The sequence below is a fragment of the Stigmatopora nigra genome, chromosome 15, assembly GCF_051989575.1.
Source record: "Stigmatopora nigra isolate UIUO_SnigA chromosome 15, RoL_Snig_1.1, whole genome shotgun sequence".
In the NCBI taxonomy this organism is placed as follows: domain Eukaryota; kingdom Metazoa; phylum Chordata; class Actinopteri; order Syngnathiformes; family Syngnathidae; genus Stigmatopora; species Stigmatopora nigra.
Window position 1 is genome coordinate 1,217,501 of NC_135522.1, and position 17,148 is coordinate 1,234,648.

At 35.8% G+C, this 17,148-nt stretch overlaps 3 protein-coding genes across 16 annotated transcripts in view; 2 read left to right on the forward strand and 1 right to left on the reverse strand.

The window, feature by feature from the left end:
• LOC144208366 (5-hydroxytryptamine receptor 3A-like) overlaps positions 1-974 on the forward strand; it is a 22,120-nt gene extending 21,146 nt beyond the window's left edge. For 8 of the 13 annotated variants that reach the window (XM_077734165.1, XM_077734175.1, XM_077734169.1 and 5 more), the window contains one exon: positions 180-960. In XM_077734165.1, the coding sequence (XP_077590291.1) occupies positions 180-433 (254 nt within the window). In that variant the 3' untranslated portion in view covers positions 434-960. Of the gene's footprint in view, positions 1-179 lie in introns of all 13 variants that reach the window. The other 5 variants (XM_077734172.1, XM_077734174.1, XM_077734170.1 and 2 more) reach the window with 5 other exon arrangements.
• On the reverse strand, positions 943-2,734 carry LOC144208369 (Golgi apparatus membrane protein TVP23 homolog B-like). The gene is made up of 7 exons (XM_077734179.1): positions 2,637-2,734; positions 2,435-2,499; positions 2,019-2,163; positions 1,867-1,956; positions 1,682-1,807; positions 1,482-1,616; positions 943-1,408 (listed from the first exon to the last, which is right to left on the reverse strand). Exons 1-7 carry the CDS (start codon positions 2,643-2,645, stop codon positions 1,391-1,393), a joined length of 588 nt encoding a protein of 195 aa, XP_077590305.1. The 5' UTR covers positions 2,646-2,734; the 3' UTR covers positions 943-1,390.
• A 199-nt stretch (positions 2,735-2,933) lies between these two features.
• The window catches only part of LOC144208445 (mitochondrial import inner membrane translocase subunit TIM16-like), a 53,593-nt gene continuing 39,378 nt past the window's right edge, over positions 2,934-17,148 (forward strand). The window contains exons 1-9 of one of the 2 annotated variants that reach the window (XM_077734293.1): positions 2,934-3,178; positions 4,237-4,333; positions 4,448-4,528; positions 4,627-4,697; positions 5,070-5,250; positions 5,773-5,849; positions 9,502-9,552; positions 14,293-14,376; positions 14,848-14,930. In XM_077734293.1, coding sequence (XP_077590419.1) covers positions 3,119-3,178; positions 4,237-4,333; positions 4,448-4,528; positions 4,627-4,697; positions 5,070-5,250; positions 5,773-5,849; positions 9,502-9,552; positions 14,293-14,376; positions 14,848-14,930 — 785 coding nt within the window. In that variant the 5' untranslated portion in view covers positions 2,934-3,118. The remainder of the gene's footprint in view (positions 3,179-4,236; positions 4,334-4,447; positions 4,529-4,626; positions 4,698-5,069; positions 5,251-5,772; positions 5,850-9,501; positions 9,553-14,292; positions 14,377-14,847; positions 14,931-17,148) is intronic. The other variant, XM_077734295.1, reaches the window with a different exon arrangement.

A 17,148-nucleotide genomic window follows, 5' to 3' on the forward strand; every position in this document is an offset into this window, starting at 1 on the left:
GTCATTCATTGAGGGTGCGCCTTATAATGCGGTACGCCTTATAGTTGTTATAGCAGGGTGTCATTCATTTGGGTGACATCATGTTGATCGCTGTAAAAAATATATACGTATATAAATATATAGAAATATCATTATTATTGTCATATGTGATTGTAACTCCATCTTTTCTGTCTGGACAGAAGACGGCGGGGACATCAGCGTCATCCGTATCGCCGACTCTGGGGAAAATCAAATGTACCGTAAGGTGATGGACTTCCTGAACGCCATCAATGCTCGAGAAGCCGACTCCGACCGCAAACAGGCGCTCGCCGACAAGATAGACAAAGCATTTTTCTGGTTCTATTTCACGGCGGGCACGGTGTACTTTTCCGCCATGATCACCGTCATGGTCAAATACGAGTGTAAAGTCAGTCACGTTAATATCTTTGACTGAATGCCAAGCGGTGGGAAGCCACTTAAGTACAAATTTCTTTTTTTTTTTTTTTTCGACCTAATGGCACAGTGTGAAGACTATAAATACTACAGAGGTCAAATTTTATTTATATCTGACACATTAATAGTGCAATGTTCCTGATACAAAAGTTTTTTTCCCCATTTCCATTTATTTTTAGCTAAATTGTGCATTATTTGACAAATAATGAATAATTCAGCCTCGCAGCAGGAAATATTCGCCAATGTAGGTTATATTTATTTTTGTTTAATCAAAACGAGGCAATTGCCAACAATGATCAACATTTTTTTACCATTTTTTTTTTTACATTGGAGACCTCTAAAAGTCACATTAGGGGAAAAACATTTTTAATATTTCCAACTCCCATGTTAACATTGCACATTATGTTCTTGCATGAGTATTAATAAAAAAAATAACGTACATATTTTCCTTTTTAATTCTTTGTAGAGGCAAAGTATTTGGGTAAAGAACGGCAAAGGGCAAGTCAAAAATATCACTTTCATGCATGTTTATTCATTTTAGATTGCCTTTTATTATACATTACAAAAAAGTACAAACTTTCACCCACATTTTCTTTTTAATTACCCGCCACTAGTTGTTCTCCAAAATCTTATTTTTGACAGAAAAAAAGCCTTCAGGAACGTATTTAACTGCCACAACAACAAAAAACTTAATATACACGCTAAAAAATATGTAGATTTTCAGTACACGTCAAAATTTAACTTTTTTTGCTAACAATAAATGTTCAAAAATTAGAATGGCACTTTCTAGGCTTACAACAGTAATTTCCCTCCCAAAAAAAATATGGTCATGTAAATTAAATGGAGAAACATGCCTTCCCCAACCCAGTACATAAATGTACATTTCAAATAAATTTAAACCAAAAAATAACAATAATAACGATCTCTCATCCCCCAAAAATCCATCTGCACAATTCTCCTACGTTGCCTTTGTTGCCTTGAGATGAAACGAGAACACAAAAAAATGTTACATATCCATGCAATTCCTCATTCATAAAGTATTCAAATACCTGTTTTAGAAGTTGTGCGCCCAAGTAGTTCTTGGCCACGTGGCTCAGGTCCAGACTAGACTTGCCCCTCATCTTACATCGAACATAACCATAAAGATTGGCTCCTTGTAGAGCAAGTCCCATGATTCCAACCGCCTAAAAATGACACAAAAAATTAAAAACAGGACTCAAAAACATGTTTTTCCCCCCAAAAAACTGACCAGCCATTTAATTTGAAGAGTAAAGATAATGCTGAAAACAAAGATGGCCCAAAGGATTGGAAAGATGATGAGACCCAACCAGAAGATCTTGGACTCGGCACTACTTGTCAAATTCAGACTGTCGCTCTGTTGAGGACAACATTTCAAAGATGGCTTCATTTTATTTATCTATTTTGCCAGTTTACCTTCCTGGCCTCGAACAACCAATGGCTGGTCCCGTCTTCGTCCACCCGATTCCACCAACGAAGACCCACCATCAATCTCCCCGATACATTCTGAAAACAGTTTTTCCCCAAATATATTTCTTCCTCAGATGTCTTTATTTCTCCCTTCTCACCTTGACGGTCCAGAAGTCACATGACAAGAGGAGGATGATGGTGACCATGCAAGCGATGAAGTGGTCGCTGACGTAGTCGTATAATAAGTAAACAAAGATGGCGCTGGTCCGGAAGAATAGATGCAAAAAGGACACCAGGGGATGCCTGCAACAAAGGTAAATATTTTTTATACTTATGACGTCGTTGCATGGTTACAGTGGGTTGAAGCAATGTCATAATATTTTCAAAGTAATTATGATTATTAGTGTTGTTTTAAGATGGCGGTGTTTTACAGAATTTTGACAAATTTGTGGAGTTATGTTAGCACAGTGCAACGTGTCATGTTTTGATTTTGACAGCAACATAGTCCCAGTGTATTGGGATGATCCAGTAGAACGTGGTTTTAAATAAATCACTGGTGTGAGAGTATTTGTACCTGAAGTCGGGCTTTGGGGGTATTGTTTTGTCATCTTCTCCAAAAAGAGGAGCATTTTGGGAGCTCTGTGGACAGAAACATAACGCATGCTAATTTCTCCAAAATGTTTACGTGACAATGCATCTTCGATTGCAGTAAAACGTTGCGATTGCTGTCAAAAATTGCTAGAAATAAAGCCACGTATTGTTTAAAATGGTATTACCTGGCGCATTTCACCACGACTTGTGCGTAAAATAAGTCAACACGGAAGTATTTGTAAACACTGCGTATACGCATGCGCTCATCACATTGGAACGTCTTCAAGGACCCCTTTGAAACAAAAAAAAACAGTTTACCACCCCGACTGTAAGGGAGTAAATGACTCTATTTATTTATTTTAAAGCTAAATTCTATCTGTAAAGTTCATTCAACCTCAGTTCAATGTCCAAGTTTATACATTTAGCTTTGTCTATGTCTTTTGTCCATCATATGACCATGCTAGGTGGATGAAATCTCGAATTCCGAGCAGTCCTTGAACGACACACAAGCACGCGTCCGAATGTATCATCCTTCCTCTCTTCCTTCCACTGCGACTCCGCCCGTTTTTGACGTCCGCATGTTAGGAAGCAAAGCCGGGTGGGCCAATCTGAGCTGCCTAAAACGCTTGCTGGAGACACCCGGAAGCCACTTACAAACGATCACACCATGAACCGCTTCAAGACGTCCAAATTCAAAAACACCACTCCGAAGATCGCCAAAAAAGACGTGAGTAGACGATGTGTTTTGGGCGTTTTTAGCATTAGCAACGGTGCTCGACTGTGTTTTGGTCGGGTGAGTGGGCTTTTATAAGCGTGGGCAACGCCTGCTTGCAGTGTCAAACTTCCCGCATTGAAAATATTGCAATTGACAAGAAAATATGTATTCACTTCTACCGGATCTAGATTAAAACATCATCAACCACAACAACAAACAAATGCATCTGAATGCACTGCATGTCAATCGGCCGTTACATTTCGTGCATAATTTAAAGAGAATAGCCAGTATAAAATGCATTTAAAATGGGAATAAAAGTGTTTTATTTCATGTGGCATAAGATGAAAACTGCTTTTCTGGGTATTTATGTAATAGTAGCTCTAAAATCTTCGAAATGTTTGTGCAGTTTGTGTTGATCCAATCAGTGCAGCCGCGTTGAGAAACGGCAGGTGACGCTGTAAAGCCGCTAATTAAAATCACGATTTGTCCACAAAATCAATAGTATTGTGTACCTTTATCAAATAAATGTTGTGAAAACCTATTTCTAAAAAATATATCACGTCAAATCTTTGAAAACATCCCTATTTAATCTACCAAAACGTACATAAAAGTTTTAGTAATTTGTAACGTTGCATATATTTGTACTTCCTCAGCATTTAAGGAACTTCAGTGTCAGCTGAAACTTTCCTGTTTGGTTTTGATTACTATTGCTGTTTAATTTTATGTAAAAAAAAGTGCTACAATAGCCAAAATCCCTTCCAGTTCAAATTAATTTAACGTCTATGGCTGTTAATGGCATCTTAATTAATAGACATTAAAGCCATTAGAACAGTCGGAAAGGGTTGTTGTTGTCATTTAGTTTGAGTTTGGTACATTATTATTTGGCAAAGTTACGATGTGGTCAATGTAAAAAATAACAGATTATTTTGAGCACAGTGGTGTCAAAGGTGCGGCTCGCGGGCTGGAAGTGGCCCGCCACCGGTCCGATTTTGGCCCGCAGGGTTGTTTTGCTTTCCTTATGAACGTTAATTCATTTAGTTTTCTTTTATTATGACTCGTCGGAATTCCAGCAATGGATCAACAACATCCGGGCTGGATCGTTTTCCTGTCAGGGCAACCATATCAAGGCCAGTGCCAAAATGGTGGCCTTCAATGTGGAGCAGGCCGGTAAGAAAAAAAAATAAAAATAAAAATAAAACATGTACATTTAATAATATGCAAGCAAACTTTTTTTAGTCTCAAAATGAAGCTCCTCAACTCACTGCTTTGTTTGTTTCATAGGGGGCGGCATGCTGGGGGTCACGTCGGTGAAACCTGCCGCGGACGGACAACGGAGCGTCACGCATATTTCCTGCCATTCGGGTACTTTTTAACAGTATTTCAGTAGTTTCTAATTTTCAGTTGAAAACTGTTCATGTGTAAATGACCAAAAAAAATGACTAAAGTCCTTTCTCCAATAGATCTGGTGACCGATTTGGACTTTTCTCCATTTGATGAGAGTCTTCTCGCGACGTGCTCAGCAGATGAAACGGTAAGCTCCTCCTCCTAGAATAGTCGATATGCTAGTAGTCTAATACTATTTTAGATAGAATATTTAAATTTTGTTTTATAAATGGATTAAAAGAACTGGATTAAAACCCCTGAATATTCCGTTTTTTATAGATCTAAAACAATGTTTATTTGAGCTTTTTTAAATATATTTTTACATTTTACAAAATTATTTTTGAACTAAAAACACAGAAAAAATGGATTAAAAAATGACAATTATTGATTTAAAAGGGGGAAAAATCAGGAAATTTAATATACATCTATACTCTTCATTTTAATTTGATCCTAAAACTGAAAGTCAGAATTTATGATTAAAAAATGATAATTATTGACGGCATTTTTACCCTCCATATAGGTGAAGCTGTGGCATTTGTGCGAGCCAGAGTCCGAACGCCAACCTTCCGTGACCTTTAACCCCGAACGGGGACGTCTGGAGACAGTTCTCTTCCACCCGACGGCTGCTGGACTGCTAGCCGTCGGCGCCGCAAAGTGTCCAATGCTTTGGGACGTGGAGCGACCCGCCGCACCACTCGCAGGTAATTGCGCCGCAAAAAACTCACGATGCATCTTAATATTTTATTTACTTAATTTTTTTAGTCTGTGTTTGTCTTGCTTTGTGTTTGCTACCTTGTCAATTTTGAGTGTTAAGATAGAATGGGAGTTGTTGTTTTCTTTTTGTTTTTGCTTTGGACCGCCCCCCGTCGCTGTGGCTCCGCCTTTGCGAGCAGCACAGGTAAATTTACGGTTGTGCAAAAAAAGAAATATCCCCTCATCAATCCTCCCAAGTGTTATTGCTAAATGTCACTTATTTTCCTATATCTCTTCCCCTTTATGTACCTTAAAGGAGACCAAAACAAAGTAACTTATGTCCCCTTTAAGTGGAAATCTTGCGTGTCATCGCTTCACCCGTTAAGCCAATCACTCAAGCCAATTTTTGCCTTTTGTTCTTTTTCTTCATTCTGGACCGTTCTGAATTTTCATCCTATTGTTTGGCAATATTTAGCAAAATATATATAATTCCTTCTGTGATTTCTAATGATTATTTTCTCTTTATTCAGTTATGGAAGAGCATGGCGACCAGTTGCAGAGTCTGAGCTGGAAACAAGATGGTTCCTTACTGGCTTCAACCTGCAAGGTGAGCACATTTTTAGGGGAAAATAAATAAGTCGGGCATTTCCATATTTGACCACAAGAGGGCAGCAATAAACCACATTCCATCAAAGCCCTTTTATATTTACTCTTCGGCAAAATTAATCCATTTATGAACCATCACTCTTTACCAGCCATCCCAGTTTAAATTAAATTCCCATCTACACCTATGCATATCTATATTTATAAATATGTATCCCCAATATTTAGTAGCGTCTCCTAGCAACCGCCTCGCTCCTCCATTGAAATTACTTGTGAATGGCTCCTTTCAGCCTCCGTTTAAGTGTCAAAAATAACATCTGGAGATCCAACTTGGGCTTCTTGCCATCCTGTTATGACTCTAGTAGCCCCCCAAAATGGCCCCTACACCCCCAATGTTTACCCAAAGGGAGCACTCGAGGGTTCCGAGCCACATGTGCGCCGGCCATATTTGCTTTTAATAAGCCGGATCGGAGAGATTGAAAAGGGGCCGTCTTTGAGGTGGGCTGGGGGTTATACAACACCAGAGAGTTTGGGCTCTAGCTCCCCCGAGGTGGAGGGAGGGGGGTGAACGTTGTCTCTTCCGGGCAGGTAGACAAGCTTGACGAGGACCATTACCCTGTCGTGGTAAACGCGGGGGGTGATGGTGACGGGCTCATTTGTTAGCCGTCACGGCAAAGGCAAACAAAGTTGTAGATTTGGACAGATGATCTCACTTAAGAGGACGCGTGCGCTGTGGTTTGGGTCGACGTTGATTGGGATTTTAGAGGTAATTAGAACGTGTCGCTCAAAGGGTGGTTTTTATGTCAGTTTGGAGTTCCTCGGGTGGAGAATTTTACGATATTGGGCCCATCTAATTGTAATGGAGGCCTATGTGAAATGGGAATTGAGTTGTTAGGGCTATAGGAAGATCTTTTAAAGGGTTAAAATGATGTGTTAAAGGGCGTGGAGAGTTTTTAGGGTTGCCATTATTTTGCTAAAATTGTGCCATGAATCAAGGATTTTTATTTTTGCTGAGTTAGGGATTTTTTATTTTTTGGTTGCAAATTAGGCTGTCAAATAAATATTCAGGGCCAATGTTACTTTGGAGTTTATGTTAAAATAGCTCCATTTTATTATTTTTGATTGGAAATTAGGCTGTCAAATAAATATTCAGGGACAACATTTTGTAGTATGTCAAAATAGCTCCATTTTATAATAGATTTTTGTTTTTTGATTGATAATTAGGCTGTCAAATAAATATTCAGAGCCAACATAACTTTGCATTTTATGTCAAAATAGCTCAATGTTATATTTATTTATTTATTTTTTGGTTGCAAATTAGGCTGTCAAATAAATATTCAGGACCAATATTACTTTGGAGTCTATGTCAAAATAGCTCCATTTTATAATAAATTTTTGGTCTATTTCTCACCATCAATGGCAACCAATGAGCTCATTTGAATAGTAATATATATAACATTCTTAATGTGAGAGTTGCATAATAGTCTTGAATTGATGAATCTTCAAAAAAAGCTTGAATTTCTTCTGGCACGTCTTAAAATCCCTCAATTGGAGGCCTAACAGACTGAAATTCCATTAGAAAAATCTTCTAAGACTAAGTTTTTTTCTCCCAGATAGCTGTGAAATCCATTTTCTTAGCTTGATATGGAACACATTTAAAAACAGCTCTATTTGAAAAGACATTTGCTCAATCTGCCACGCTCTCGTAGCAACCAATCGGTTCAAGAAGCACGTTTCTAGCGGAAAAACTCCTTTGAAAAGCTTCTAATTTGCCACCGTGGGAGACGCAAGTAAAGTTTGTTTGAGGAGCAAAGAGAGCACAAAATTGTTCAAAACGGGCAAAAGTCATTAAGGATGAGCTGTCCGTCACTTTGATTAAAAAGCTGTTGCTAGGGTAAACGTACACTTAAACAGGGTATATTTGTTTTCTATGTTTGCGGACCCTCGTTGGAGGTTTAGTGGTGCTTGTGTATGTCCCAAGATGGCGGAATCGTGTCTTTTGTAAACAGAAAACAGACGTTAACGAACAGATTTATGGTATTATTCGGAGTATAAGTCGCACCAGAATAAGATTGGGGAAAAATGTTTAAGTCGTATTTATGGGAGGGATGTTTTTTTTTTAATTTTGCATTAGAAATCAAGGATAAAAATATGTTAAAGTGATGATAGTGAATGGAATATTTGACTGTCAATAGGCTGTTTTTTTTTTTAAAGGGTATAGTTATTTAAGGTAAGGAAGATGACCTTTAAAACCTGTGTGATAACCTCAGTCTCAGTGGAGACACCTTGTGGACTTTCTGTGTGGCTCCAATTTTTTTAACTAGGTCTATAATGTCGTCTGTGTCTGTATTGCTACTGCAATGTAGAAATTTCCAGAATATGGGAGGAAATAAAGTTATAATCTAATCTAATCCCCCCAAAATCGCTATTTAGCCAATTAAATTGACAATAATAGCATTTTTTTACATAACTATAGCCCAAAAATAACTTAACAGGCTATTTATTGGTAGTTAGATAGAATAAAAACATAAATTACAGGCCCACCAATGAATCTAATCTATCTATAAAAAACTGCCACTTATATATAATCTTTCAAATACGATACTAACATTTATCAATGAATTAAAAAACTATATAAATATGCAAGTGGAGAGAAGACAGTGTGTATCCTCCCTGGTTTTTAATTAAAAAAAGAAAAAAGCAATAAATGGTTTAACTCCCTCCACATGCCGTGGGTTTTATTAGGGGCTCGCAATTACTTTTACAATGTCTGATACCACCATGTCCAGTAAATAAACTTGCCGGGGCCCCTTGTTGAGGAGGAAATATGCTCAAAATAAATGCGGGTGTGTTCACGGGGATTAGCTCGCCACGGAGGGGCATCGTACCGACCTCTGGGTGGTCTTCAAAATGCAAAATGTTCACATTTGGAATTATCTCATTATTTTTTTAGCCAATATAACATTTTTTTGTCTTTGACGTTGCCATACTTTTACAAAAAAAAGGTCTTTTTTTGACCTGATGGCGATTTAAAGGGCCAGTCACAGCCTGATCTCGTTAAGTCCCGCTTCCTCCTCATCAGGGATGATCGGTCGCCGTGATGGATGTCCAACATGTTTGCGCTCAAAAGGAGTTCGCCGAGAGGTCACCGTCGTCGGTCGCCATGTTGCTAATAATAAATCGCCACGTGTCGGGGAAACTTTCTCGTTGTTTTATTATTTTACAGCTTTAAAAGAGGCTGAAATGCTCACCTAGATTAAATTATAAGTGTTTTGGACATGAAAATGTCTTTAAAAAGTGTGGTTGTTAAATTTTTGAGTCATTCAATGTTTATGAGATGAGGACCGAGCCCTTCTGCTTAAAAAAAATACAAAAATGCAAGAGAAATGTTTATGTTTGACTTTGTTTATGTTTGAAATTGTACATTGACCACAAAGTATAAATCTGAAAGATTTTAGTACTATTTGACAGTTGTATTACATCATCATCCTTGCAATAAAAAGCACGATTTGGGGTTTTTAAATTCTCTTAAAAAGGAATTTTATCCTAGTTTGGTAGGTTTGATGAAGCTATTTTTTTATTGGAGTTTATCATTGAGAATATTTCAAATCAATGTGATTACTATTTTACTAAAAATGCTGTTTTTCTTCTTTTAGGACAAAATGCTGCGAGTTTTTGACCCAAGAGCACAACTGGAAGCAGTTCAGGTAAGTTGTTTTTTTTATATAATTTGAATATTTCATGTAGATTGGTCGCCTATTTAATAAAAAGATAAAAAATATATTTATCAAAAACCAAGAACAAACTTAAGTAATAGTAAACAACAGACAATATATAAAATATCGACCGTTTTTTTTGTAAACTATAGCCTAAAAATAATAATAACAAGATGTTGGTGATCAAAGTGAAAAAAAATTAAAATACAAGTCATACTTGAGCAAAACTCTTTAAAAAAAATAAAGATACATTTAAAAAGTGCGTCTTATGGTCCAGCAAATACGCTAAATCCATTTTTAAAACCCCATCTTTTTCCACCCGACTCAATTTTTACCCCATTTTCGAACTTAAAATAGTAAACAAGACACAAAAGATAACATATTGACAGTTTTTTTTGTTAACTACAGCCAAAAAATATATGTAATAACAAGCTGTTGGTGGTCAGAGTGGAAAAAAATCCAAAATACAAGTCACATTTGAGCAAAAAAATAAATGAAATTGCGTCTTATGGTCCGGCAAATACGCTAAATCCATTTTAAAAACCCCATTTTTTTCCCACCCGATTCCATTTTTACCCGATTTCCGTTCCGACAATTTGATCTGGGACATTTTTTCTTGAATCCGTCAACTATTTGGATAAAACATCTGCTGCAGATTTTTTTCCAGGCAGCGGAGAAGCGTTTTTTTCAATTGCGTAAATATGCACACCTCCCCTTCTTAAAAGCCACCATGGAAAAAGACAGGAGAAGAAGCACTTCAGCTTTCCAAACCATACTTTTGGGCCAACTCTACTTAACTGTACCGGTGGAAATGTGGCTTCGAAAAAAACAAAAAAAAAATGAGTTCTTACCTCCCTGGCCGTGATTCTCGGAGCACCAAATAAGGATTGTGCCGAGTCAGCAAAACTGCCTCCGTTTTAGCCACGTGGCGGCGACCCAACCCAAATCAAATTGATCCCAGCCTTGATTTTAAAGGAAAAAAAACTATTTTTTCCCCTACTTTTAGTCTAGTCTTTTGCTTCTGCTTTTTCAGGTGCCGGTTTAAAAATAAAAAAAGTCCAAAGTGGATCAGGTGCACAAAGTGCAGTCATCCCTCGAATAGCGTGGATTTTGTAGGACAAATATGGCCGAGATCTTTGAAAAAAAACAGAGCAAAGTAGGATTATTAATATTATTACTACGTACCAGTGGCTGAATTAATGTCAACTCCATTTCAAGTGGGCCGGACCATTTTAGATATAATATTTAGATTTTATTTTTTATAAATGGATTAAAAGAACTGGATTAAAAGCCCTGAATATTCCATTTTTATAGATCTAAAACAATGTTTATTTTAGCTTTTTAAAATATTTTTGTAGATTTGACAAAATGATTTTGGAACTAAAAAAGGAAAAAAAATGATTCAAAAATGACAATTGATTTAAAAGGGGGAAAATTAGGAAATTTAATATACATACATTTTAGATATAATATTTAGATTTTTTTATGAATGGAATATTCCGTTTTTTATAGATCTAAAAAAAATGTTTATTTTAGTTTTTAAAATATATTTTTAGATTTTACAAAGTGATTTTTGAACTAAAAATACAGAAAAAATGATTAAGAAATGATAATTATTGATTTAAAAGGGGGAAAATTAGGAAATTCAATATACATCTATACTTTTAATTGGATCTTTTAGCATGTTTTTTGAGATGTGGGTGGAAACCGGAGCACCCGGAGAAAACCCACATGAACATTAGAACTCCACACAGTGAGGACCGACTCTTTCTTTTACTTGGCCTTTCCTTGCGTTTCTTTGGCCCCGCCCCATTTGCGCTGACTGGCGTACTCGGCTCTCCTCTCTAATTTGACCCAGAAACTGGTTCTGTGGAGGATACCCCACAAGTACCCCCCACCCTCCCTCCACACACCCCAAACATCCAGAAACCGCAAATCTAAGCTGAACCAAAAGTAGGAAGGTTATTTTCAGCACTGTAATTTTGCGGATCATGTGTTACGTGGGCAGGCGCACAGTTAGAATTAAAAAAATAAAAATGAAATAGTCATCAGCGCTTCACAAAATGAAGTCCCATTGCTGGTGTGAAAGTGGCGGCCCGGGGGCCAAATCTGGCCCGCCGCATCATTTTGTGCGGCCCAAGAAAGTCAATCATAGTGCTGACTTTCTGTTTTAGGATCAAATTAAAATGAAGAGTATAGATGTATATTAAATTTTCAGATTTTCCCCCTTTTAAATCAATAATTGTCATTTTTTAATCCATTTTTTCTGTTTTTAGTTCAAAAATCATGTTGTAAAATCTAAAAATATATTTAAAAAAAGCTCAAATAAACATTGTTTGAGATCTATAAAAACCTGAATATTCAGGGTTTTTAATCCAGTTCTTTTAATCCATTTATAATAATAAATATTTAGCAATATTGTCCCAAATATTGTTTAATTCCCAACCATTGCTTTAGCTAGCTAGCACGTGTTGCTGTTTGAATCCCATCCAATGCCGAACAAACCTCCAAAATTGGTCTGAGCTCGACTCGTTCCTAGTTTGGTATGAACACCGACCGACCGACCGACCGGCACCCCCGTCAACTTTCCCCCGGAAACGTCACGACGATAAACACCACCTCGCTGGCAACAAACGCTATCTGCGTCCGCTCAAATGTCAACTTCAAACCTTGCTTTGCTTCCTTCTTCATATCTTATATTTTGATTTTTAATGTCCTTCCACAAGTTCATTCCGTACTTTTTTAGGTCGAGTCTTTCAAAATGTCCCGTTTTTGCCCGTTTAAAGGTCGGGTGTCGGAAAAGAAAGGAGCCAAACCGCCAATCCGACGTCGGGATTGGCATTTTCCACAGACACGTGTGCTAGCTTGAAGTCTCTGTTTAAGCGCAGTAAATCTGGTTTGGAAAGCAAATGCGTCGGCGATAAACACACAGTCGACCGACCACAAGAGAAACCATTGTCTTTTGCCAAAGTGGAGTGTGTCTTTGTGTGTGTATTTGTGTGTGTATTTGTGTGTGTTTGTTGTAGAAGTACATTCCAAGCCAGTAAACATCTGATTGACGTTTTTATAAAATCATCACAAGGCCAAGTTATTGCACAAAAGCCGCTCGGAAATCCGTTCGTTTTGTTTTTCTTTATCAGATTTCACAATACTGACTTGTAAAAGTCAACTCTGACAAAGGATGAATGTTTCTGAGGTCAGGCTCTATTCCAAGAAGAGGGTGTCAGATTAGGGTTGGTTCGCGGGCTGCTTGATTTCACGTGGGGCGGACCATTTTTGATAGAATATTTAGATTTATTTGTTTTTATAAATGGATTAAATGAACTGGATTAAAAGACCTGAATATTCAGTTTTTTTTATAGATCTAAAACAAAGTTTATTTAATCTTTTTTTAATATATTAATTAGATTTTACAAAATGATTTTTGAACTAAAACACAGAAAAATTCATTAAAAAATGACAATTTTTGATTTAAAAGGGGGAAAATCAGGAAATTTAATGTACATCTATACACTTCATTTCAATTTGATTGTAAAAGAGAAAGTCAGCACACATTTACTTTTTCGGGCCACACAAAATGATGCGACGGCCCAGATTTGGCCCCTGGGCTGCCTTTTTGACACACGTCCTCTATTCAAAACGTACCAAAACTCAATTGCATCTTAAAGTGGCCATTTCTCAATTTACATCTATTTTTTTTTGTTTTGCCCAAAGACTCTTTCTTTTGGCCAAAAAGTCATCTGGTTTTGGTTCTTGCTCACTCACCGCCTTAATGATTGCTATAAAAAACAAAAATGGACGTCTGATTAGTTTTCCATGAACCTCGGCGGTCATTAGGCCCAGATCCCTCGTTATAGTCACATTTTTTTCTCAGGAGGGCAACTTGGCATCTCTCACTCTGGCCGGTCCTTTTTATTTTGCCAATTTTCTCCCCCCTTAGTGCCGCCATTTATTGGCGTCGTTAAAAAGCAGGCGACGGACTTTTTAATAAGAAACCAATGTCTAGCCGCACTCGTGCCGTCCAATTTAATCCAACCACACCTGGCATTTGTACATGGCTCCCGTTTTACACAAAATACATTGACTAAAATTGCCTTAGAAAAAATCTGAATTACAACTATAGACTATTTATGGCAATGGTCTCAAAAGTGTGGCACGAGGGCCAATTTAGGGCCCCAAGAAGATAGTTTACGGCCCACTATTTTATATCTAAGTGTAGAATGACTGTGTACTTTGTGTATTTTGATGTAGGTGGAAAATAAATACTTTAACCATAATTTAATCATTAGTGTTTTGTTTCTAACTAAAAAAATGACTTAAACTGGATATTAGATTATATTAATCTAATCTAATTTGCATTGGGCATTTTTTTTAGTGTGTTAGTATGGTATAAAGATCATATATTGCGTTTTTTTCATTATCTGTGAAAAAATGAGGGATTAGTTTGTATATATTTTGGAAATAATAACTATTAAAGAGATAAAACTGAGAAATAATGGAAGAAAAACTTGAACTCAAAAAGTAAAAAACAATAACAACAAAAAGATAGAGTAGATTTTGTCTGCCACACAACAACAATAAAAAAAAAAAATCTAAAACTTGTCCCCTTTTGAAGGGACAAGTTGTTTTGTGTTCCAAGACCGCCATCTTTTTTGGCATCTGCCGTCTTCCCGTCACTGTCAAGATTTCCCAAAATGACAAGTCGCCATTGTTTTTTTCTCTCCCTCTTAGAGCGCCTCCTGCCTTCAGAACAACAAAGATTCTCGCATTCTCTGGGCCAAGGACGATTTTCTGCTGATTACCAGCTTCGATCGGGTGAGTATAAGTATAGCGTGTCAGCAAGCAATGTACCCAGATAGTCAAGTTGATAGCGTTTTTATTTTTTATTTAATTTCTTTAAATTTTAATTTAGTGTAGAAACTTTGTAGAAAATTTTAGACTTTTACGTGCGCCTTATATGTGAGTAAATATGTTGAATTTGTACGTCTTTTTAATTGCTTAATAATCAATCAATAACAATCATCAATAAGGGGAGCAATTGGCCGAGGTTGCCAGGTATGCTATTTATAATAAATTCATTAAAAAATGTAAAAAATCCAGATTTCAAGGTATGATTTAAGGATGTATGTTAGCAATATGAGGATAAAATGACAAATTTCACATCCAAATTTGATGCTAGCTAAAAATGCTAGCAAAAAGTTAACTATACAATCTTAATTTCCAGCCAATTATTTGCGTTTTACCTGATATTTGCTCACTTTAGGGTTTTTGTCTTGTCTTTTCAAGATGCGCAACAGAGAATTGCGACTTTGGGACAATCGGAACTTGACGTCTTCTTTGAGTTCTCACATTTTTGGCACTTCCAGCGGGTGAGTACCAATCCATTCTTTGATTTTTAAACGTCTCGGTGAGCTCCGTATGTTTGCTTCCCGTCACCCTCTCAGGTTTTTATGCGTATTGTTTCTATGTATAAAGCGCCGTAACGGGTCGAAGGGACCGCAGTGGGTACATTGTCACATCAGGGCTTGCGATTATGGCGTAGCCGTGTTTATTGATTTATATGCGGTGGGATAGAGATGTTTAAACGGACTGGGAAATTTATTGGGGAAAAAATGGTGCATTTGTTTATTAGTTGTAGGCCAAGCCAAGCTATAAAAAGCATTTAAAAATAGGAATTATATTCCAAAAAATGCCGGAATTTAAGTATCTTTTTAAGGCAATTAGATTGGATTAGATTAGATAATTTTATTCATCCCGTATTCAAGAAATTTCACTGTCACAGTAACAAGGTGAGAATACAGACACAGAAAAATACATTTTAGACATAAATAAGTGAATAAATACATTATGTATATTAAATTTAATAAATAGATATTAAATAAATAAATGTGTATACATTAGATTAATATATATATATATATATATATATATATATATATATATATATATATATATATATATATATATATATATATATATATATATATATATATATATATATATATATATATATATAAATAAATTAACTAAATAAATTAAACTGAATACAAATTAGATATATAAATTGAATTAAATAAATAAATTTGAATAAATAAATATATAAATAAATTTAAATAAATAAATATGTATATAAATACATACAAAATAAAGTAATTATATATAAATTATAATTATATATTTAATTTAATTATATAATTTATATATAAATATATAAATAAATTAAATTAAATAAATAAATATGAATCTAAATACATTTAATTAAACAAATACATATCAATATATAAATATATATATATCAAAAATAAAATACTACTAAAATAGATACATGCATGATAAAATGAATTTGACAGCCTTAATATACAGTTTATGATTGTTTTTTTTCCCTCCCCCAAATACACAAAAACAAAGTAGCAGATAAAAACTCTCTCTCTCTCCCTACAAAGTTGATTTATCATGCCAAAAAAAAAAAAAAAAAACAGGCAAACCTGTTTTTGAACACGCTCCTAAAAGGAAACATTTGTATGGGTCGGTCGGTCGGCCGGTCGGTCGGCGCATCATTGTTTGCGTAAACCACATAAATGCCGTTGGATGGCTTTTCCATTGTTCCTTATCATTCAACTATGTAAGTGGCGTTTCCCCTCGTTCTTTTCAATACACAATGTATCACTAGTATTTGTTTTAGTTTGACGCGGATCACGTGATCACAAACCTAGCTGTTTTTAGAAGAATAATACTTCATTTATGGCCATAGAAACTTGAAAATCATAACCAAGACAGCTCACTTTATCACATTGCATTATTGCTTATCTAAATTAAAATAATACACAGATAAATTGCAAAAAAATATGTAAACAGTATATAATATATTTACACTAGTGAAACATACTTTGTGGGACAAAAACAGTATAAAAGTACATAAAAAATTGATCTAAATTCATCACAATGGACTGTTTTACTTAAGTTTATTCACGAGAATTAAATATTTAAACATAACAGACGATTAAAATAATATTTTATTTTGCTAATTATGATTTTCTTTCGCTAATCAACCTATTAAATGGCTTTAATGTCCCTAATAGAACAATAAAATCCATATTAGGCATCATAGTATCCTTATAATATTTTGATAAATTTAACGATCTTATCTTGCTCCGCCCCCTTTTTTAAGGAAAACCCAGCACTATAGAAAAATGCATTTTTTATCATAAATCTTTTTTAAAAATGCCCATAAATTCTTTCCATTAAGCCGTCACAAGTAATCTAATTTTCTTAAGTCCCTAAAATATCTCAACCTCCCGCAATACAATATCATATATCATATAATCCCTCCCCCCCTTTTTTTATCTTTGAGTACAATCTGTCCCTCCCATACACTGCCTTCATTCATGGGGCTCCCCTGCCGCACCTCCTTGTCCTCCAACGTCCGTTGTGGAACATTTTTAACCCCAAAAAGACGACATAAAGAAAGATTTGTCCTTTTTTTCTGTGAGGCCTGTTCCTAATTAAAAGGCCTGCGGTAAACACGGGCTGTAATTGGAGCAGCCGACTGGTTTTTATCAAGTTAGCGTTTGAGCGTACGCCGCTTTT

Excerpts from the sequence above, each read along its gene's own strand:
- LOC144208369 (XM_077734179.1), bottom strand. Across the intron at positions 2,164-2,434 it reads CCCCCAAAGCCCGACTTCAG|GCATCCCCTGGTGTCCTTTT; the intron begins GTACAAATACTC and ends CCTTTGTTGCAG. Across the intron at positions 1,957-2,018 it reads GTGACTTCTGGACCGTCAAG|AATGTATCGGGGAGATTGAT; the intron begins GTGAGAAGGGAG and ends AACTGTTTTCAG.